Source organism: Alternaria atra, assembly GCF_907166805.1.
Source record: "Alternaria atra isolate CS162 genome assembly, contig: 28, whole genome shotgun sequence".
In the NCBI taxonomy this organism is placed as follows: Eukaryota; Fungi; Ascomycota; class Dothideomycetes; order Pleosporales; family Pleosporaceae; genus Alternaria; species Alternaria atra.
The window spans coordinates 2,534,109-2,550,409 of NW_025091326.1; the positions used below are offsets into that span (position 1 = coordinate 2,534,109).

The 16,301-nt window shown below is 49.9% G+C and overlaps 8 protein-coding genes across 8 annotated transcripts; 4 read left to right on the forward strand and 4 right to left on the reverse strand.

Moving 5' to 3' along the window:
• Window positions 1-482: 482 nt before the first annotated feature.
• Window positions 483-1,068, forward strand: ALTATR162_LOCUS7851 (uncharacterized protein; the record flags this gene model as incomplete). The annotated part of the gene is made up of 2 exons (XM_043315479.1): window positions 483-497; window positions 547-1,068. The coding sequence occupies 2 exons, from the start codon at window positions 483-485 to the stop codon at window positions 1,066-1,068; spliced, it is 537 nt and encodes a 178-aa protein (XP_043171414.1).
• A 154-nt stretch (window positions 1,069-1,222) lies between these two features.
• ALTATR162_LOCUS7852 (uncharacterized protein) lies at window positions 1,223-1,977 on the reverse strand (the record flags this gene model as incomplete). Its single annotated transcript, XM_043315480.1, has 3 exons — window positions 1,223-1,302; window positions 1,366-1,533; window positions 1,581-1,977. 3 exons carry the CDS (start codon window positions 1,975-1,977, stop codon window positions 1,223-1,225), a joined length of 645 nt encoding a protein of 214 aa, XP_043171415.1.
• Window positions 1,978-3,380: 1,403 nt separating this feature from the next.
• Window positions 3,381-4,117, forward strand: ALTATR162_LOCUS7853 (uncharacterized protein; the record flags this gene model as incomplete). Its single annotated transcript, XM_043315481.1, has 2 exons — window positions 3,381-3,730; window positions 3,790-4,117. 2 exons carry the CDS (start codon window positions 3,381-3,383, stop codon window positions 4,115-4,117), a joined length of 678 nt encoding a protein of 225 aa, XP_043171416.1.
• A 706-nt stretch (window positions 4,118-4,823) lies between these two features.
• ALTATR162_LOCUS7854 (uncharacterized protein) lies at window positions 4,824-6,316 on the reverse strand (the record flags this gene model as incomplete). Its single annotated transcript, XM_043315482.1, has 4 exons — window positions 4,824-5,645; window positions 5,696-6,056; window positions 6,111-6,178; window positions 6,227-6,316. The coding sequence occupies 4 exons, from the start codon at window positions 6,314-6,316 to the stop codon at window positions 4,824-4,826; spliced, it is 1,341 nt and encodes a 446-aa protein (XP_043171417.1).
• A 3,392-nt stretch (window positions 6,317-9,708) lies between these two features.
• On the reverse strand, window positions 9,709-10,363 carry ALTATR162_LOCUS7855 (uncharacterized protein; the record flags this gene model as incomplete). The annotated part of the gene is made up of 2 exons (XM_043315483.1): window positions 9,709-10,203; window positions 10,259-10,363. The coding sequence occupies 2 exons, from the start codon at window positions 10,361-10,363 to the stop codon at window positions 9,709-9,711; spliced, it is 600 nt and encodes a 199-aa protein (XP_043171418.1).
• Window positions 10,364-11,296: 933 nt separating this feature from the next.
• Window positions 11,297-11,737, forward strand: ALTATR162_LOCUS7856 (uncharacterized protein; the record flags this gene model as incomplete). Its single annotated transcript, XM_043315484.1, has 2 exons — window positions 11,297-11,431; window positions 11,489-11,737. The coding sequence occupies 2 exons, from the start codon at window positions 11,297-11,299 to the stop codon at window positions 11,735-11,737; spliced, it is 384 nt and encodes a 127-aa protein (XP_043171419.1).
• Window positions 11,738-12,772: 1,035 nt separating this feature from the next.
• Window positions 12,773-13,381, forward strand: ALTATR162_LOCUS7857 (uncharacterized protein; the record flags this gene model as incomplete). The annotated part of the gene is made up of 1 exon (XM_043315485.1): window positions 12,773-13,381. The coding sequence occupies one exon, from the start codon at window positions 12,773-12,775 to the stop codon at window positions 13,379-13,381; it is 609 nt and encodes a 202-aa protein (XP_043171420.1).
• A 1,841-nt stretch (window positions 13,382-15,222) lies between these two features.
• Window positions 15,223-16,228, reverse strand: ALTATR162_LOCUS7858 (uncharacterized protein; the record flags this gene model as incomplete). Its single annotated transcript, XM_043315486.1, has 2 exons — window positions 15,223-15,969; window positions 16,022-16,228. The coding sequence occupies 2 exons, from the start codon at window positions 16,226-16,228 to the stop codon at window positions 15,223-15,225; spliced, it is 954 nt and encodes a 317-aa protein (XP_043171421.1).
• Between the last annotated feature and the right edge of the window lie 73 nt (window positions 16,229-16,301).

A 16,301-nucleotide genomic window follows, 5' to 3' on the forward strand; every position in this document is an offset into this window, starting at 1 on the left:
CTCCAACGTCCGTTCTATCCACCTACAGAGATTGCGTCTGTCAGTCCGACTACTTGCGCAACCTCCATGCGAGTGGAGTGGCTATAGCTGGAGAAAGGGGGCTTTAGTGTAGTGCGTTAGTTGAGTTGATAGATGTGAATGAGAGATAATGGGACGAACAAACAGATGCATTTTTAAACAGTCCAGCGTTTTGACAATTCTGGTCCCATGCTTTCCGCCGCCGCACTCTACGGTGCTCTTCATCATGCAATGTGATGTCGGCATATTGAGAATCGCGCGACATCAAAGATTTAATGAGAAGACTGCGCTGGGCACCGGACAATCATCGAGGCGAGCTATCCTGATGAGGCAAGGCGCCAACTCAAGGCTCCCATCGTGGAAGAGCTGCATCGATCTATTTTCGCAGTCCTACCACCAAAGTCAACTATACAATGAAAACGATGATGATGAAATGGTTACGCCACAAACAACTCAGCGGCAATATGCCAGCATCGCCTGTAACAAACATCTGACGCTTCGTTGCAACAGATAGCTGACCTGATGCAGCCTCAGAAGATAGATGGCGCGTTTCTGGAACTACCAGGCGAGATACGCAATAAGATATACACTATGGCCATCTATCCAGAGTTGTCGTCGATTGTGATCGCAAATTGTACCAAGCCGGAACATCTTGCTGCATCGGTGCTGCATCTTCCTCTCTTTCGCGTCTGTCGCCAAATTCGGGCCGAATGTCTTTCCTACATCTGCGCCACTTTTCCTCTAAGGATTCTTGGCCTACAAACCGCGCTTCTCTTCTTCTCTTGTGCGGGAACAGCTATCTCCGAGATAAAGGCACTCGTCCTTGTGCAGCCGGCCACGAGTATTGTAGAAAGCAAAGGGGGTCGAGACAGGGTGGAGCACTTCCTTGCGGCGCTAAACATGATGGACGAGTTGAACGAGATGAGGTTGGAGGGAATGGGGAGCATGTCAAGGTTAGGGCATGGTGGAGAGCATATGGATTTTGTAAGGAAAGTAGAGGACTTGAGCAAGAAAGGCGTAGATGTGCAAGTCAGGTTTGGGAAAAGATAGGTGGTATAAGTAACACATTCGATTCATGTGAGAGGCTTCGAGACACCGAACTAAGGCATACGTCTTCAAGAAACATACCACCCCCCAGTACAGTCAGAAGCCTAAGCAAACCTTCCTTGGTTCGGTGCCACTTCTATACAGCACCCAGCACCATCTACAGAATGGGGTCCCGAAGCATCACTGTGCTGAAATCTGTACCCTCTAACCCGTATTTTGCCAAATCCCACGTTACCACTAGGACAGTGAAGACACAACGTCAGTGAATGCCACAAAGTATCTCATAAATCCACGACTTACCCTCCTTGACTCGAAATCCCATTCTCTCATACAAAGGTTTACCCATTGGTGACGACTCCAAGAAGGCAGGCAGTCTTGCGCGGTCCGCTTGTTTGGTACCCCACTCAAGTAGCATAGCCCCTGCGCCTCTACGGTGATGATCTGGGTGCGTTACGAGGATGTGCAGGACTATGTTTGTCAGCAAAGCGTTTTGGTGTGTTAGGTTGGATACTAGCAGTAAAAAGGCTTCGTTCCCATGTACTCTTTTCTCACTCGACTAAGAAAAGCCATGAAGTCTAACAAGCCCTGTCTTCCCTTGTCTTTTTCATCGGGTACTGGGTACATCTTCTTCGCTTCTTCTTCACTTCGCTCCTGTTCGTTGATGCGCCACTTGGCGCCTGCAATCATCTTTCCATTGAGATCGGTGTCAATGACTTTTAGGTAAACAACATCTGGCTCTTCGCGCCACGACTTGATGTGCTTGCCAGTGAACTCTTGAATGTACTCGTCTGTGATGGGGTTGGGTGTGAGCAGGGATGTGATACCACCGCCATTGGCGAAGGCAGCAATCTGTATGCCGACGAAGTTTTCAAAGTCGGTGGGGGAGGTTATACGGTGGACTTGGAGAGGCATGATGCGCGTCCACTTACAACATTCGGACTCTGGAGCTATCTACCGAAGGGTTTGTTGAATGATCTCTTACGCAACTCTGGGCTAATTATACAATGGGAATACCATGGACTGAAATGTTGCACAAGCGCTAGGACCTTCCTCTTAAGGCGAAGGCGGGGTGGTGTTCCTTTCATGTCATCAGCGCCGAACACCAAAGTGGTCAACGCCGCCCTTTTCTCCTCGCTTTTCCAGCCTTTTTGCAGCATAGCCCTTTCGATTCATTCCGACGCAGATGCGCGATGCATGCATCACCTGGAGGAGCGTTTCCCCATAGTAACGGCACGCATGTCAACACGTGGGTCGTCCGTCCGCGTGTGGGCAGCTATCAGGCTTTTGCGATCCGAGACCGTTATGCAAACTCACACCTCCATAGCGCATTCAGTGGCTGGCAAGATCGGCACGTTGTTTCCAGCTTTCATCCGCAGCCTTGTCGCCTGAACAAGCTCACCAAGCCTTTCTGACCGAGCCATGTTCACGACACATGCGCACAAGATGGCCCATATCCCCGGGAAGTCATGCGACCGTAAGTTTGGAACACAGCTCGGCCTTGACTCTGGAACACATGACGATTTGAGATCTGGAGAGATGTAACGGGTTGCTGAAACAACCACAGGATGTTGACACGGTGCGACAGAACTCAGAGTCATGAGACGTGACTTTAGCCGAATATCAGATTACTGATGACATTGTATGATGCTGCGAACTGTGAAAAGAGCTTGGAGATATCTATGTCGGATGCGATTGGCTTTTCGCATTGTCTGATCTCGAAGTCAGACGCCCTGAGCACAGCCTGAAGTTGCATTGACGTCAGCTCACACTGACCACGGAGCATTAAACTGTAGGAACAGGAAACACCGCCAAGCATCTCACGCCAGCTTCGCCATACGGAGCTTACCGCCTCGACCGTCCATACCACCCATGTTGCGCATCACCCGTCTACCTCGGCACGTTTTCGTCACAGACCTTGCGAGGTACACCGGGACAGCGGCTACTGGGCTCGAATCGACATGGAAGGGCTCATAGAACACGTCGCACGATACCTTTGGCCGCCGGTCCGCGTGCTACATGCAGTCCGGCATGACGTTTGATGTATTTTTGAAAAGCAAGTGAAAACATGACAGATCAGTATATCGCATGTTCAAACTCTTGAAAAGCGGTGGTTAATTGTATGACGGTCACCATGGCACTATGCTGGGTCAGATTATAAGAAGGCATGTCATTTGCTTCCTGATGCGAACAGCAGCCCATACATCTCGTCTTCACCTTTCAATATACCCGTACTTGTCTTATCTACATTCACATTATACGTTGTAATACCTTAATATCCCTTCATTGACGGAACTAAGCCGACCCCATCTACAACTATGAAGTCTCTCATCTTCCTCCTTCCAACCACCGCCTTTGCCGCCCTCACCTCGATCACCCAGAACGATGTGAAGAATGGCGGCGGCTGCAAAGCCATGACTGTCCTTTTCGCCCGTGGTACCACTGAACTTGGTAATATGGGCAGCATCGCGGGCCCACCATTCGTCACCGCCCTCGGCGTGATGATGGGGGGTGCTGCCAACGTAGCCGTACAAGGCATACAGTACCCAGCAGATGTGCCTGGTTTCCTTGTTGGTGGCGACAAAGGAGGCAGCCAGCTCATGGCGCAAATGGTTGGACAGGTCAGGGCGCAGTGCCCAGACACTACACTGGTTATGGCGGGCTACTCGTAAGTAGCAAGCAGTTCCAATCTGGTTCAGGGACCATGAAATCTGACAAAATGACTAGACAAGGCGGACAGCTTGTCCACAACGCAGCAGATATGCTCAGCGCCCAGGACTCGGCCTTTGTGTCTAGTGCTGTCATCTTTGGTGACCCAAACAACGGCAAGCCTGTCGGTAAAGTCGCAGCCGGAAACACCAAGATCATCTGCGCAACTGGCGATCTTATCTGTGCGGGCCAGGCTATCATCTTGGCGCCGCACTTGTCATATGGTGCCAACGCGAATGAGGCTGCTAAGTTTGTTATGAGCAATATGGCGGCCGGTGGTGCGGCGGCTGGAGCTGGGGCTGCTACCAAGGGTGCTGCCGCCAAGGTGCCGCTGCCCGAATGGTAAAAGCAAAGTACTTCATCTCTTAGGCTCCTGTGTCGCTTTACAGTCCCTTTTCTAGATAATGTAACGACCCAATCGTCGTGTATATACCATTGTTCATTCCGTAGCTGCGGGCCAGCTCTTATCACCAAGTCTAGATGGAGACTTGTCAGTCCAAAAATTCTCACTTTGTATACAACTTCTCGCATTCAGATTCACAGTGTACGTGCCTCTTGGGAGTTTTCTTATAGCTCACGATCGCAGTTGGTCCTAGCTTCCACCAAGGCCACCACTTCAGACAGGTAAATTGATAGGAAATTGCTTGCGGCGTGTGTATAAAGTATGCGATCAAACACGCATTGTTCCACAATCGCGTTGTTGCCCAGTGTTTCCAAGGTCGAGAAGCGTTATGTAATTTTACATACGAATCAGGTGTATGCGCTGCAAGTCTAGGTGCCGTGATGAGATCGTCGAGATGACATGGAAATCCTGTTTCACGAAAAAGTAGGAACTAAATGCAATGAGATCATCAACAGCAGAACCATCGCTATGAATATATCATACGCATCTCTACTCTACAGAAGGCAAAGATGTTGCCGGCACGAGCATATTGTGCGGATCAGGTTGCGAGATGTGCATTAGTATGATACTAAATCCGATAAAACGACGCATAGGCCTTGAACCTTGATGATATACTTGAAACTTTGTTCTGCTATACTCTAGATAACTCTCACCTGACTGGAACAAAGATCCTATCGATATCCGGTCCCCAGCCTCCATTGATACCGCCAACCTTGACTTCGTTCGAACCCTGTTTCAAATCGACGTGTACCACCGAACTTGCTGGATCGCCTCCCCCATGTGGCAGAAAGGCTACTCTCTGCGTCTTCCCATTCACGCTGATATTTGCATACCTTTGACCCTTATCGCCATTGAGATGCTTGATCCTCATCGTCGTGCGAGTTGTTGCTGAAGACTGGATGTTGGGAAACGCGATGGTGCCGGATGCCGTGCCGCCAATGTATCCAGCTGCTTTGGAGCCAGAGCAAGTGGAGCAGGCCTGAGATTTGGCACCGTCGGTAAGGTTTGCGTTCTCACCTTCGTAGGAGGTTTCTTCGGGACCAGAGGTAGTAGCCCCAGTATTGGGGTCAAGAATCCAATTGACTGTGTTCTTCATGCTAGCAGTAGTCCCGGATATTTGAAGCGGTAGCCACACATATGTGCTTCTCATCAAATTCTCACTTTGCCATCGATCGCCCATGTACACGTATCCATTCCCGACAGGCAATACAAAGGTTGTTTGAGAAGCGTACGTATTTGATCCAGAGTCTGCAAACTTTTTCCAGAAAGACCATGGACCTGAGAGCGATGTTGATGTGCTGTAGTAGTTGTCGTTTGGGTTCCATCCGGTAAGCTGTGAGGCGAACATGAAGTAAACACCTTCATGTTTGATGAGGGCTGGGGACTCGTATTTCTCTTTCCAGACGTAGACATTCCTAGTAACGTTGAGATAGTCATCGGAAAGTGCGTTGATGCGTAAGCCGTTGCTGCGCTGTTCTGGTTAGAGATGTGTATTCTGACGGTTAGGTGAGGGAGGCGTACGTCTTCCGTGAGTAGGTAGCCTTTGCCGTCATCATCAACGAACACGCCCGAGTCTCTACTCTCGAAGCCCAATGGTCTCTCGCTTCGCAGGTACGTGTATTTTCCGCAGACGCTGTCTCCAATTGCGACACCAATCTTCGCCTCACCATAGTTGGCGCTATCGATATGCGCCCATAAAACATACTTGCCCGTCTGCTTGTTGTACACAACCTTTGGTCTCTCGATAACGCGATTGGGTCCTGTATCTCCGGATGCAGTGCGCGAGATCAGAGCACCTTCATAAGACCACTCCACAAGGTTAGTGGATGAATAGCAGTTGATGTTTGTGAAAGCTGTCCCGTTTGTTTTGTCTTCGCCAACCCTGTCGGTGTGTGAGTACTGGTAGAGTTTGAGCCTGCGCGTGGATAAATCTCACCAATACCACTTTCCGCCATCCTTGATAATGCCGGCGCCATGAGCCTGTATGTGCTGACCTGTGTTGGTCTGAAGTAACGTCAGTTACCATTTGGAAGGGAGTACAATGCAACATACTGCTGTCCAAGTCGCACCGGGTACGATCTGAAGTGTCGCATTCGCTATTGAAGCGGACAGGCTAAAGCCTAGCAGACAGAGAAAGCGCATGACGAAGTTGAGAAATCAAAGCATAGATATCGCTCAGGAATGCCAGGTCGAGAAAGATCGTTTAAGATATACTCTCGCGCGACCAACAATCCTAGGATCGTCATACCACCATGTCCAGCAGGTTGCCCGCTCATCCCTCATTGACGGAAAATGGGCGCCGCGCTATAAAATGTCACGAGTAAACACGAATGTTTCAATAGTTAGCGCGGCGTATTAACATCGGGACAAGGGTGGTAAACGAATTGTGGGGAAGGAGAGTTTAGTCCCGGAAGCTATGCTTAATTAGACGTCTGTCGCGTACATGGCCTTATTTACTCGATGGGTTGCAAATAGCCCGATGTCCGTGATATTGCAAAGGTGGATATATACGCTCCTGTCCGTTGTGTGGCGATGCTAAAAGGAGTAGGTAGACTTTTTGATATGTGGATAGTACTATGACGTTCCCATCCATAGAATCTAACTAGCAGCAGATGCTTAAGGGGGGAGGGGAGGATACTGTTCTGGTTAACCAGCAGCGAAGCAGTGGAAAACCTACTATAAACTAGCGTCTTTCTGTGCCTGACGGTGTGTCACATTCAGGCCTATACTGATGCTGCAATTCCTGGGATTTGTGTCTTGACGTCCAGACCTGTTCAGTACGGGTCGTCTGCGTATTCCTGGTATATCGAATGCTGTGCGCTTGTCAACGATTCCCACACGTCTGAACTACAGGGAGTAAGGGAGCTGCCCCCAAGCCATGCCTATGTTACGCTTATGTTGTCCTTATGCTATGTTGACGTTTAAGGTCGCTCGTAGGGGCTGTCCTGACGATGACCTCACTAACCGCGATGGAAAAGATTCGCAGTTCATCGAGTTGCCGGAACATGCAAAGCTTCGTGGAGCTGGATCATGACAACGCGAGCAGTGATTGCCGCGTGCTCCGAGGTCTTTCCAACGTTTCTGCGTCTAAACGTGAGGTAAAAGGGCTGAGTTCTTGGCGACAGTAAGGCTGCAGCTCAACACCAATGACGTTATTGCGACTTTTGGCGCAGCCCCTACCGCCTACACACCCGCCGCCAGCACTACCGCGCAACACAGCTTCAGGCAATTTCGCCCAGTGGCTTTAGTAGCAGAGATGAGACTCATCCTCCTGTCGCTTTTTCGAAACTGGTCGAGCGCTCTGTGATGACCCGGTTCCCCGATAGGCTCCACGTTCTGGAGCGGCTTCCCTCACTCCCAGCACTACCTCGACAAACTTGGGACATCTTCTTCTGAACATCGCTATATGCATCACTCGGTTCTGCCCCTTTGCGCAAACTCGCAAGCGCCATGCCTATGACGAGTTTGTAACATCTGCGCTGGACCGACACCAGGGCCATACATGAGGTAAGTCCCAGCAGCGCCGGCGATAATGTGAATCGTAAGAATGCCTGCTGATTGAACATCTTTACAGTAACAACATACCCACGTTCAACGACGACGATGAGACGGCTCCTCAGGCCGCTACGATCCTTACGCCCGCCTATGCGAACATCGAATAAAGCCACAGAACATGATTCTGGCGCACAGGGGCCTGTGCCTATGCAATCAGCGACGCATGCCCTGTAGGATATGCAGGAACTGGAACGTGACCGAGGCACCGTTCGACTCCTTTGGCAGACCGCCGTCTTTACTTTGCGATGCAGAAGCGTCGTTCGGCTGCTTGCGCTATGGCCAGCCTGGGACGGTGAAAAGCTGGAACCGTACAAGGGCGGGAAGGAATACACCACGCATGTTGGAGTCGTGGCCGACCTCGCGACTTGAAACTGGAGACTAAGAGTAAAATAGTGCCTTTCAACATAAAGCTTCACTACACAGAAGTTACAACTTAGTCAAATACGTATAAGTAGGTAGGTAAGGAGAAGATTCCGCAGCGCGATTCTCTTAATATCGGGATTCTTGCGGGTAAGATCAATCGAAGAGCAGATAGCCAGAACCACAACAGGATGAGGAATCCTTTTGGTATCGGCTTGTGATTGTTCGGCATCTGCCATCAAAGTACGATAGAGCTTCATCAACGCTGGAAACGTTTTTGGTGCAGGGTTTCTTGGCGCAAGAGGTACTGACACCGAAGAGATGGTTGTGCCGGGTATTGCCTTCGCCAGATCCGCCGTTATTCAAAGGCTATACCAGAGACAGGCAGCTTCCAGCTGCCACCAGCGGAGTAGTACACGCGCTTCTTCACGTTTTTCGCTGTCCTGTTTGGCGGGATGTAGTCGTAGATGTAAAAGCCACATACCGTCCGTTCATGAATCGTGCGCTTCTTGAGTTGAGCCTCAGTTGGCTTGAGCTTTTGAGAACCATCTTCTTGCGCCGGAGTTGTATCTACGCTAGTGAAAGTGAGTAGTACTCGAAGGAGGAGAAAAGCCAAAGTCATAAAGAACGAGCGCTCGTTGCGATTGCTGATGTGTATTGAGGTGCCATCGGCGGTGTTTTGGCTGGCTACATCGGACAGACGCGTAAGACTTTGCTTCGAGAAAGGATGCCAAAATTCGACTCCGGAAGATAGCAGTGTCGAACAGGCAGCGTCGGTAGCGAAGAGACAATGGGCATATGTGTTAAGACGTCGGATTCAGGATGTGAGAGTCTCCGAATGAACCTCCAACGGAAGTGGATGGTACCAGTACCACGTCTTTCTAACTAAACTCTCGAGGTCTACTACATGCCAGGTGACGTACCACTTCTGATCTCGCTTCTAAGTCGCACGAAGCGAAAACCCTCATTCGGGGTTGGGTTCGTTGTGATACGGCTCTCCTCCGCGGCGCGCCCGCCTGTACACACTTCCCTATCATGTTTTCCTCACAGCGATCAGTCCTTCGGTCGTATTGCGAGAAGCTGAAAGCGCGTATAGTTCGTGGTGGCGGTGTGGTGACGAGAGCGCCGAGGCGTTGTGGAGAAGTAGAGACGAGTGGTGTTTACAGGACGGTGTTTACAGAACACCGAGTGGAGTTTGAGCATCGACACCCCAGTATCTTGTCTTCATAGCATTTAGTCCATATCCCCGCTCGATGCGTGGGTCAGTGCGAGGAATGACTTCTGGGACGTATGGAGGGCTTCTTGAGGTCTCTTAGTTCAATACCTAAGTACCTAGGCTATAGCGCGATAAGCCTTTCTCATTGGCAATATTGCTCACCTTTCCAGTATAGAGAAGAGTTCGTCTTTGGAGGATTTGTGCACATCGACCAGAGCAAGGCAAACTCGAATGGACATCCTGTCAGTCTGTACTCGCTAGGATTCAGGCCATTTTGAGCGATTACATCCACTGTCAAAAACTAAAGAGCGTCGGTATGACATCTTTTCTCATCAAGCAGGATTATACAGGGGCAGTGAGACTCTCTAGACATACTCTTTTCAAGGATACCATCCTGGTATCATTATGACAAACTTCGCTCCAACTCGCTACTGCTCAGAATCCTCGATGGAACCAGCGTATTCAACTCCACCCTCAACCACATATCCCCCAGACCTTTACCAGCTCTTATGAAAGCATTATCATATCGAGATTTTTTCTCACTCGCACTCGCTAGAACCTTCCAACCCTCCACGTGCATTGCACTTGTACCGTCGACGACATAGGTGTAGTTGTCGAACTCGTCCGACCCCACAGCAAGCATAGCGTGCATACCGCTCGCAAATCCGAAGACAGCAAGGAGTTGGCTGTACTTTGCCCAATTGGCGTCTGTCATAGGAATACTAACCCCGTAGACGACGTTGGGCAGAATGCCATCCCGTTCTACGACCGTATGCAGAGAATCGGACATGTAGCTGTCAATAAAGGTGAACAGCTGCTCGCGGTCATCCTGGCGAAGAGCGACTCCTGTTCTGCGAATCATGCGGAGTGGGCCGAGGAAGAGATGACGCTCTTTAGCCTTGAAACAAATTAGTTACGCAGCTTGGGAAAGGAAGAGATAATTTGAGGCTTACATCAGGGCCAGGCGTGACCGCCCGACACGATGAGTTAGATTCAGGCTCGTGCTTCATCGCGTACATCGGTATCTCTTGGGCCGCATGAGTTTCGGCTGGTGTCATACTGTCTGGAGGTATAAAGGAAATTCGAATCGAAGGAAAGGCAAGCAAATTTGATCTGCCAGAGGTAGCGTTCTTGCTGCCAACTATATGACCGGGGATATGATAGTCAAAAGGCGACCTATATGATCCCTTTTCCCACCCATGTTTTGGCGCGCCATGTGGGATCAGCGCAGCCTGGCGAACTGAGTTGGCGACCTCTGACGCAATTGAGTCCACCACAGTTTTATGCTGTTGATGAACGAGAACACGCACAGGAGGTGCTTGCGTACGCATGAGATTGCGTGCGTCAGTCAACTGGTTGCCAAAACCAGCATTCGCAAACCGCATGTACTCGCGGAGCCCCGACAGTCGCAGAGTGTCTGTCGAACATGCAGATGAAGAAGCCGAACTAGTGCTAGGAGGGGTCGACATATTTTTGAGGTTATGGGTGGTGGGGAAAAGTCGGGAAAAGTGTTTCAGCCCGTGGGTTATCGAAGCTGATATCATGTGGAAGGAATGGAAGTGGAGGCGAACAAACACTCAATACACTTTTCATTCGATTAAAAGAGGGCTTGCAAAACTTGGAAGCAAACACACCTTTGTGGCGACCGATACAGGAGGCATCAAAACTACAGTGAAAGCGCGGAGCTTATGAGTGGTCATCCAACATACCTTTTAATCTACAGGTGCAGGGCGAATTCACCGACCTAACTAACCCATAACTTTTGCTAGTGTTCCATCTTCACCGTCATTTTCGAGGAAATCAGTACTGCACTTCGATTTCCGTCAGTAGTCAACGAAACGCGGGCGTACCCCCTCACCCATCTCGCCATACTTAGTAGAATTGCCATGTTGAACCTGTTACCTGTTCAACGACCAAACATACTCACTCTCTTCAGAGGGAGAAGAATACGGAGACAACTACGAACTCACTTTTATGCTACGGCCTACAGCATGCACTGGCGTCTCATGAAATGGCGAGCGCCATGGCAGAAGCGCCATCTCTCGGTACTTGAGCAGTTCCGGGCAGAAGATGCGGCCAAGGAAAAGGATGCTGTCATCCAGAAGCGCCGGGATGAGGCTGCTCGCGTACGTCCTCGATTGACTGATAACGTTGAAAAAACCTGCCGAACTAACACTCGACAGCGTGTCACTCTTGAGCGTCTTGAGAATCGAGAAAGCACCTGGAATCGCTGCAAGCGCTCGATACGCTGTCTCCAATACCGAAAGTGGGGGGAAACAAATATGGAAAGCTTTGAGCACGAGTCAGTGATAAGTGCTGGACGGTCGACTGGGGGGATGGTCGATAAGGAAGATAGACAGGAGTTTGAAAATGTCTCTAAGCCCTGGGAGGGAGACTACACAAGCGTACTAGTGGAGTATGGCATCTGTTAGATTGCCACTAGGAACCGGAGATCTGATGTTTCCGCAACGGAAACATTCTTCCGTATGTATCTGATCTCACCATTTTGAACGTCACATTTCATATAGACCGATGTTTGGGCTATTTCGCTGAACTCTCAGTTGTCTATCCCCTGCGTATGACTGTAGAAAGAGCAATTCAGGGTTCCTTCCATCCCGCCACCCACTCATTCATAGAGAAAGCAACATCAAAAGCTCAAACGACCCACTTGATGTCTCCAGGAAGAGGGACTCGCGATATCAATCCACAGGCCCTGGAGTTCGCATTGGTACCTTCTTCGTTTTTAACATGCCTGCCAGCGTTAGCGAATACTAAAACAGCTTTGCGAACAATCGAGCTTCCTGAGGAGCAACAGTGACTGAAGGCGCAAGCGAAGCGCCTTCAAAAAATTACATTTCTTTCACTCGACCGTCTTCGAGTTCGTTTCGTGGGGAGCATCTAATAGTTCCTTAGCATGGACAAGAATGAATCAGGGGGTATGTGGGCGAGAACGTTCGATTTTCGTTGCAATAGCTGTTGAGCCGTCAAGGTTCTTACGATACAGTCATCTCGATTTGGCCATTGATTTACAGATACGGACTGCAAATTTGGGCCGTTTAGATGCTGGATGTTCAGATGGGAGTGAGAAGATGCGTTACTAGTTAATGGAATGAGTCAAGAACGGCGCAGGAGAGAATGCCGCCTGTAGCACGAAGTTGAAGGAGGGGAAGACAGGAAATAACAAGGAACAATTCGTGTGCCCTGGTGTTGCTTTCGGTTCGCCACCGATCATTGCCCGGGTAACCAATCCTCACGCAAATATTTCATCTCTCGATAGCGAGCTCTCACGTAGATGACGTAGGATCTTCTTGGCCAAGGCGCAATCCAACTTCAAATGCGAACTACGGAGTGGGGCTTCTGTTTGACCTACTCTTTGAATCAGGAAACCAATCGGCCAAGTCTTTCAAGCTACCTTTGCTTCCCACCCTCGACTACCTTCTCCCCCATCCGCGTGCTCTACTCACGACATGGAGTCACGCCTACCGCATCCCCGCCAGATACAGGCTCAGCTTCAGGCTCTCGGTGACGAAATTCAGAACATTCGCGAAGAGCATGACGGCCATATCACAGGCCTAGGCCAGCGTCTTCGGGAGGCGGAGGACCGGCAGCGACAACTTCGACATCAGCTCAACGCCGCCATGGATCGCTCTGTTGAGCCGCCTGGTGGTAGCCACAGTGGTTACTCGAGTCTGCACATCTACCCAAGTAGTCCTGTCCCTCGCTCAGGTGCGCTTACCAGAACCAGTCACAACAAATCATCTCAGCGGGAACTTATTGGTGGTACAATGGGTTCTGGTGGTTATGGCCCGGGCTACTCTTCTCTGCCAGGGACGACTTCTGTTGGACATGGGGGCTCTCCTCCTCGTCTACCCCCTATTCAGCTCGAGGACTTGAATGCTACACCCCGTCCACGTAGAGCCGTCTTCCATTCATCTACAGATGACCTTCAATCACAACACGAGCAGCAGGCCCCAATTGGTAGTAAGGACAACGCTGCTTATCTTCCTATGGTTATGGAGAATATAATGGCTGAACGCCACCGCCACGAGCGTGACGGCATCTTAAGATCTTGGTAAAACGGTCTCCACCAAACCGCTCATGAGGAACAGGGTTACTAATGCATGCTAGTGGTTTTGTTCTGGAAGAAGGCCTGGGCAACAGTGGCAGATGCTCGCAAAACTCATTCCACATGCCATGTTTCCGTGCCCAACACTTCTATTACTGCCGACAGCATATGCGCGTCATTCCCAACGTGAAGATGGTTTGCAGTCATAGAAACAAACAAGACTGCTTACTGGTGGTATTCGGTAAGTCCTTCGTAAACTTCCATTCCGCTTGAATGATGACGACTTTCATTAACCATTCAAAGAGGATCGTGAGGACTGGGATGCGATTGTGGATGCTGCACTTGCTGCAGGCAACCTTGGCAACAAAGGGGTAGATGCAGAGGAGTTGAAGGAGGCTCTCTTTCCTCCGCAAAACTACCCTCACCGGTATATGGGCGCTGAACATTAAGATGTAAGTGGACATATAGCGTTAACGCGAGTTTTTTTATCCACCGGATAGGGAAACAGGGAGTAACGCGCTCTTGATGAACGTGAGAGTTAAATCGGCTGACAGGCTCTAGTAACATTCAAGGTGGTAGTTAAACAGAATTCGGCCTGATTCTGCTCTGTGACACCTCTCGGTTCCAACATTAGCACCATCAATAGCTGTAAGCTATATGTGTCTCATTTCTGTAGTTTGGCCTACCATCTCTTTCTTACCACGAAACTTGTAGCCTTCTGCCGTGTACTTTAACACACGAACAGTTCAGCGGAACCGACAAATGGTGATAAATTCACACTTTCGAAGCACTGCATCGTCCAAGGGATCTTCAAGACTCCAGGTTGTCTCCAGCCACGTCTTCTGAGACGGTAACGCTCGAGGGGCACACGCATGCCTATGTTACAGTCCGCAGCAGTAACAATATATTTTTCATACGGAGGCCTTCGTTGCAAGTGAACCGTGTGTTTGCCACGATTGTCGCGGATTGTGGGTAGGGTAGCGATAGCACGAGTGCTTGTGGCAGCGATACTCCGTGGTTCAGAAGTTTGATAGGGGAGATATGATCGCGCAAGATTGTGTCTCGCGACGACGTTTCAAATTCCGATATAGGTTCAAGTTGCACAATAGCTCGATTCAGCACTACTCTGGTTGTTCCTTCTAAATGTTGCGGGATGGGTCGCGAAATGGGTTTTCGCGAGCGATCAATCTGCCTATGGCTACTAGTAGCAGCCTTCTCTTTCTACAGCAGAATGGAACACGTGGTGTGGACCCATTCGAGTTGCACGTGTAGTTAAACCAGGTGTCCTTCGTGAAGCAGCTCACAAATTTGGGACGTAACCATCACATACGACCTTTACATATAGCCACACCACTGCTCGACCAGCGAAAGAATCCCCGCGTTGGATTTGCCCAGAATTGAGGCGACCTTTGGAGGGTTACATGCCCGGATATGTGTGGAATGTAGTTATTCTGCGTAACGAGGCGGTGATCTTCGCTCCCAACGGAGATGTACTTAGCGAAGCTTCGAGAATACAATGAAAGTCATATATGTTCTAATGCCGTGTAGGTGATATTCGATCGAGTGAAAAAGGGGGGTGGTATGTTGAAGACTGTCGCACGTGAGAACAGACGTGACACGCCATGGATGCTCGGGCCGCGTAGCGTGATATTGTCTTCCTTCACTCATATCCATCAAATATGCTTCACAAAAGTCAAAGTCCGTTTTGCAACGTACATTTGTAGAGATGCCCCTTGAATCTTTTCTACTAAGAGACTATCACTATGGAAGCTAGCAGGACAAAACGAGACCATGCTTGCTTGCCCATCCTCGTGCGCTCCGTCTTAGCCTCCTGTCTTCACTACACTTCCCTTAACCGAAAGTCGAGTTCAGCGGCCCAAACTTGATGTTGCTATAGGTGACCGTGGCATCAGCATGCTGACTTTCAACGTCTACCGGTACGCCGCTAGTAGTCTCGCATTCTCCTCTGCCAGTACCTAGATCGGTGTCTGGATTCTTGTCTGTAGGATACGTCGAGTCAAGCCAAAGCATGTTGCTGTAATGGTCATCCCACAGACTCATGACAAGGACCATGCCATTTGCAAGAGCCTTTGCCATATTCGCCATACCGCCTTTGTCTTTGAATGTGTATGTGTCCCCGAATACGGCTTTCTGCTGATCGCAGAACTTAGTTGTAATGGAGTTGCCGCTCACGCCAGGGATTGTAGATGCAGGCTGCGCAATAGTCTTGCCACCTTGGACATAAAAGCGCTTGATCTCCATGGCGTCGCCAGTGCCGATGAATTGTGTGACCACGGTGAATTTCTTTGACGTGTCCACAGTCTTGCCCTTGCCATAGAAATCTTTAACACCCATGCGATAGCTGTTAAAGTCGCAGCCGTCGGGATCGCAAACCCCCGCATAACGGTCGGCAGAGTAGGTACCACCACAGCCGTCACCGTCGCAACGAGACTGCTCAATCGTGGAACAGGAATGTGGGGTAACCGCTGTGCTGATAGAATTCGCTTCCCAGATATCCATCTCTGCGCAGCACGAACCATGGCCGCCAACGCCTGCATTTGCATCGTTGGAAGATGGCTTCCAACCTTCGACATTTCCCTGTAAAAAATTGAGTATCCGAACCAAATCGCTGGAGCCGATCGTGACCTACCTCACCGTTGATAAATTTCAGATCTCGTGGACACTGGGCGTCGCAATACCCAGTTCCGTACTTAGCACCAGCCTTGTTGGTCGAGTACTTCTTTAGGCCGCCATCTGCATCCATGGAAACGAAATACAAGGCGCCATTGAAGCCGCATGGCAGATTTGACACGTCGACATCGAAAGTGAACTCTTGGTTTCCTGTGAACTTGAACATCTGTTCAAACTCCACTTAGTATATGATTTCATGCACGGATGAATTTCTCACCTCATAAGTAGTGTCGTCCTTC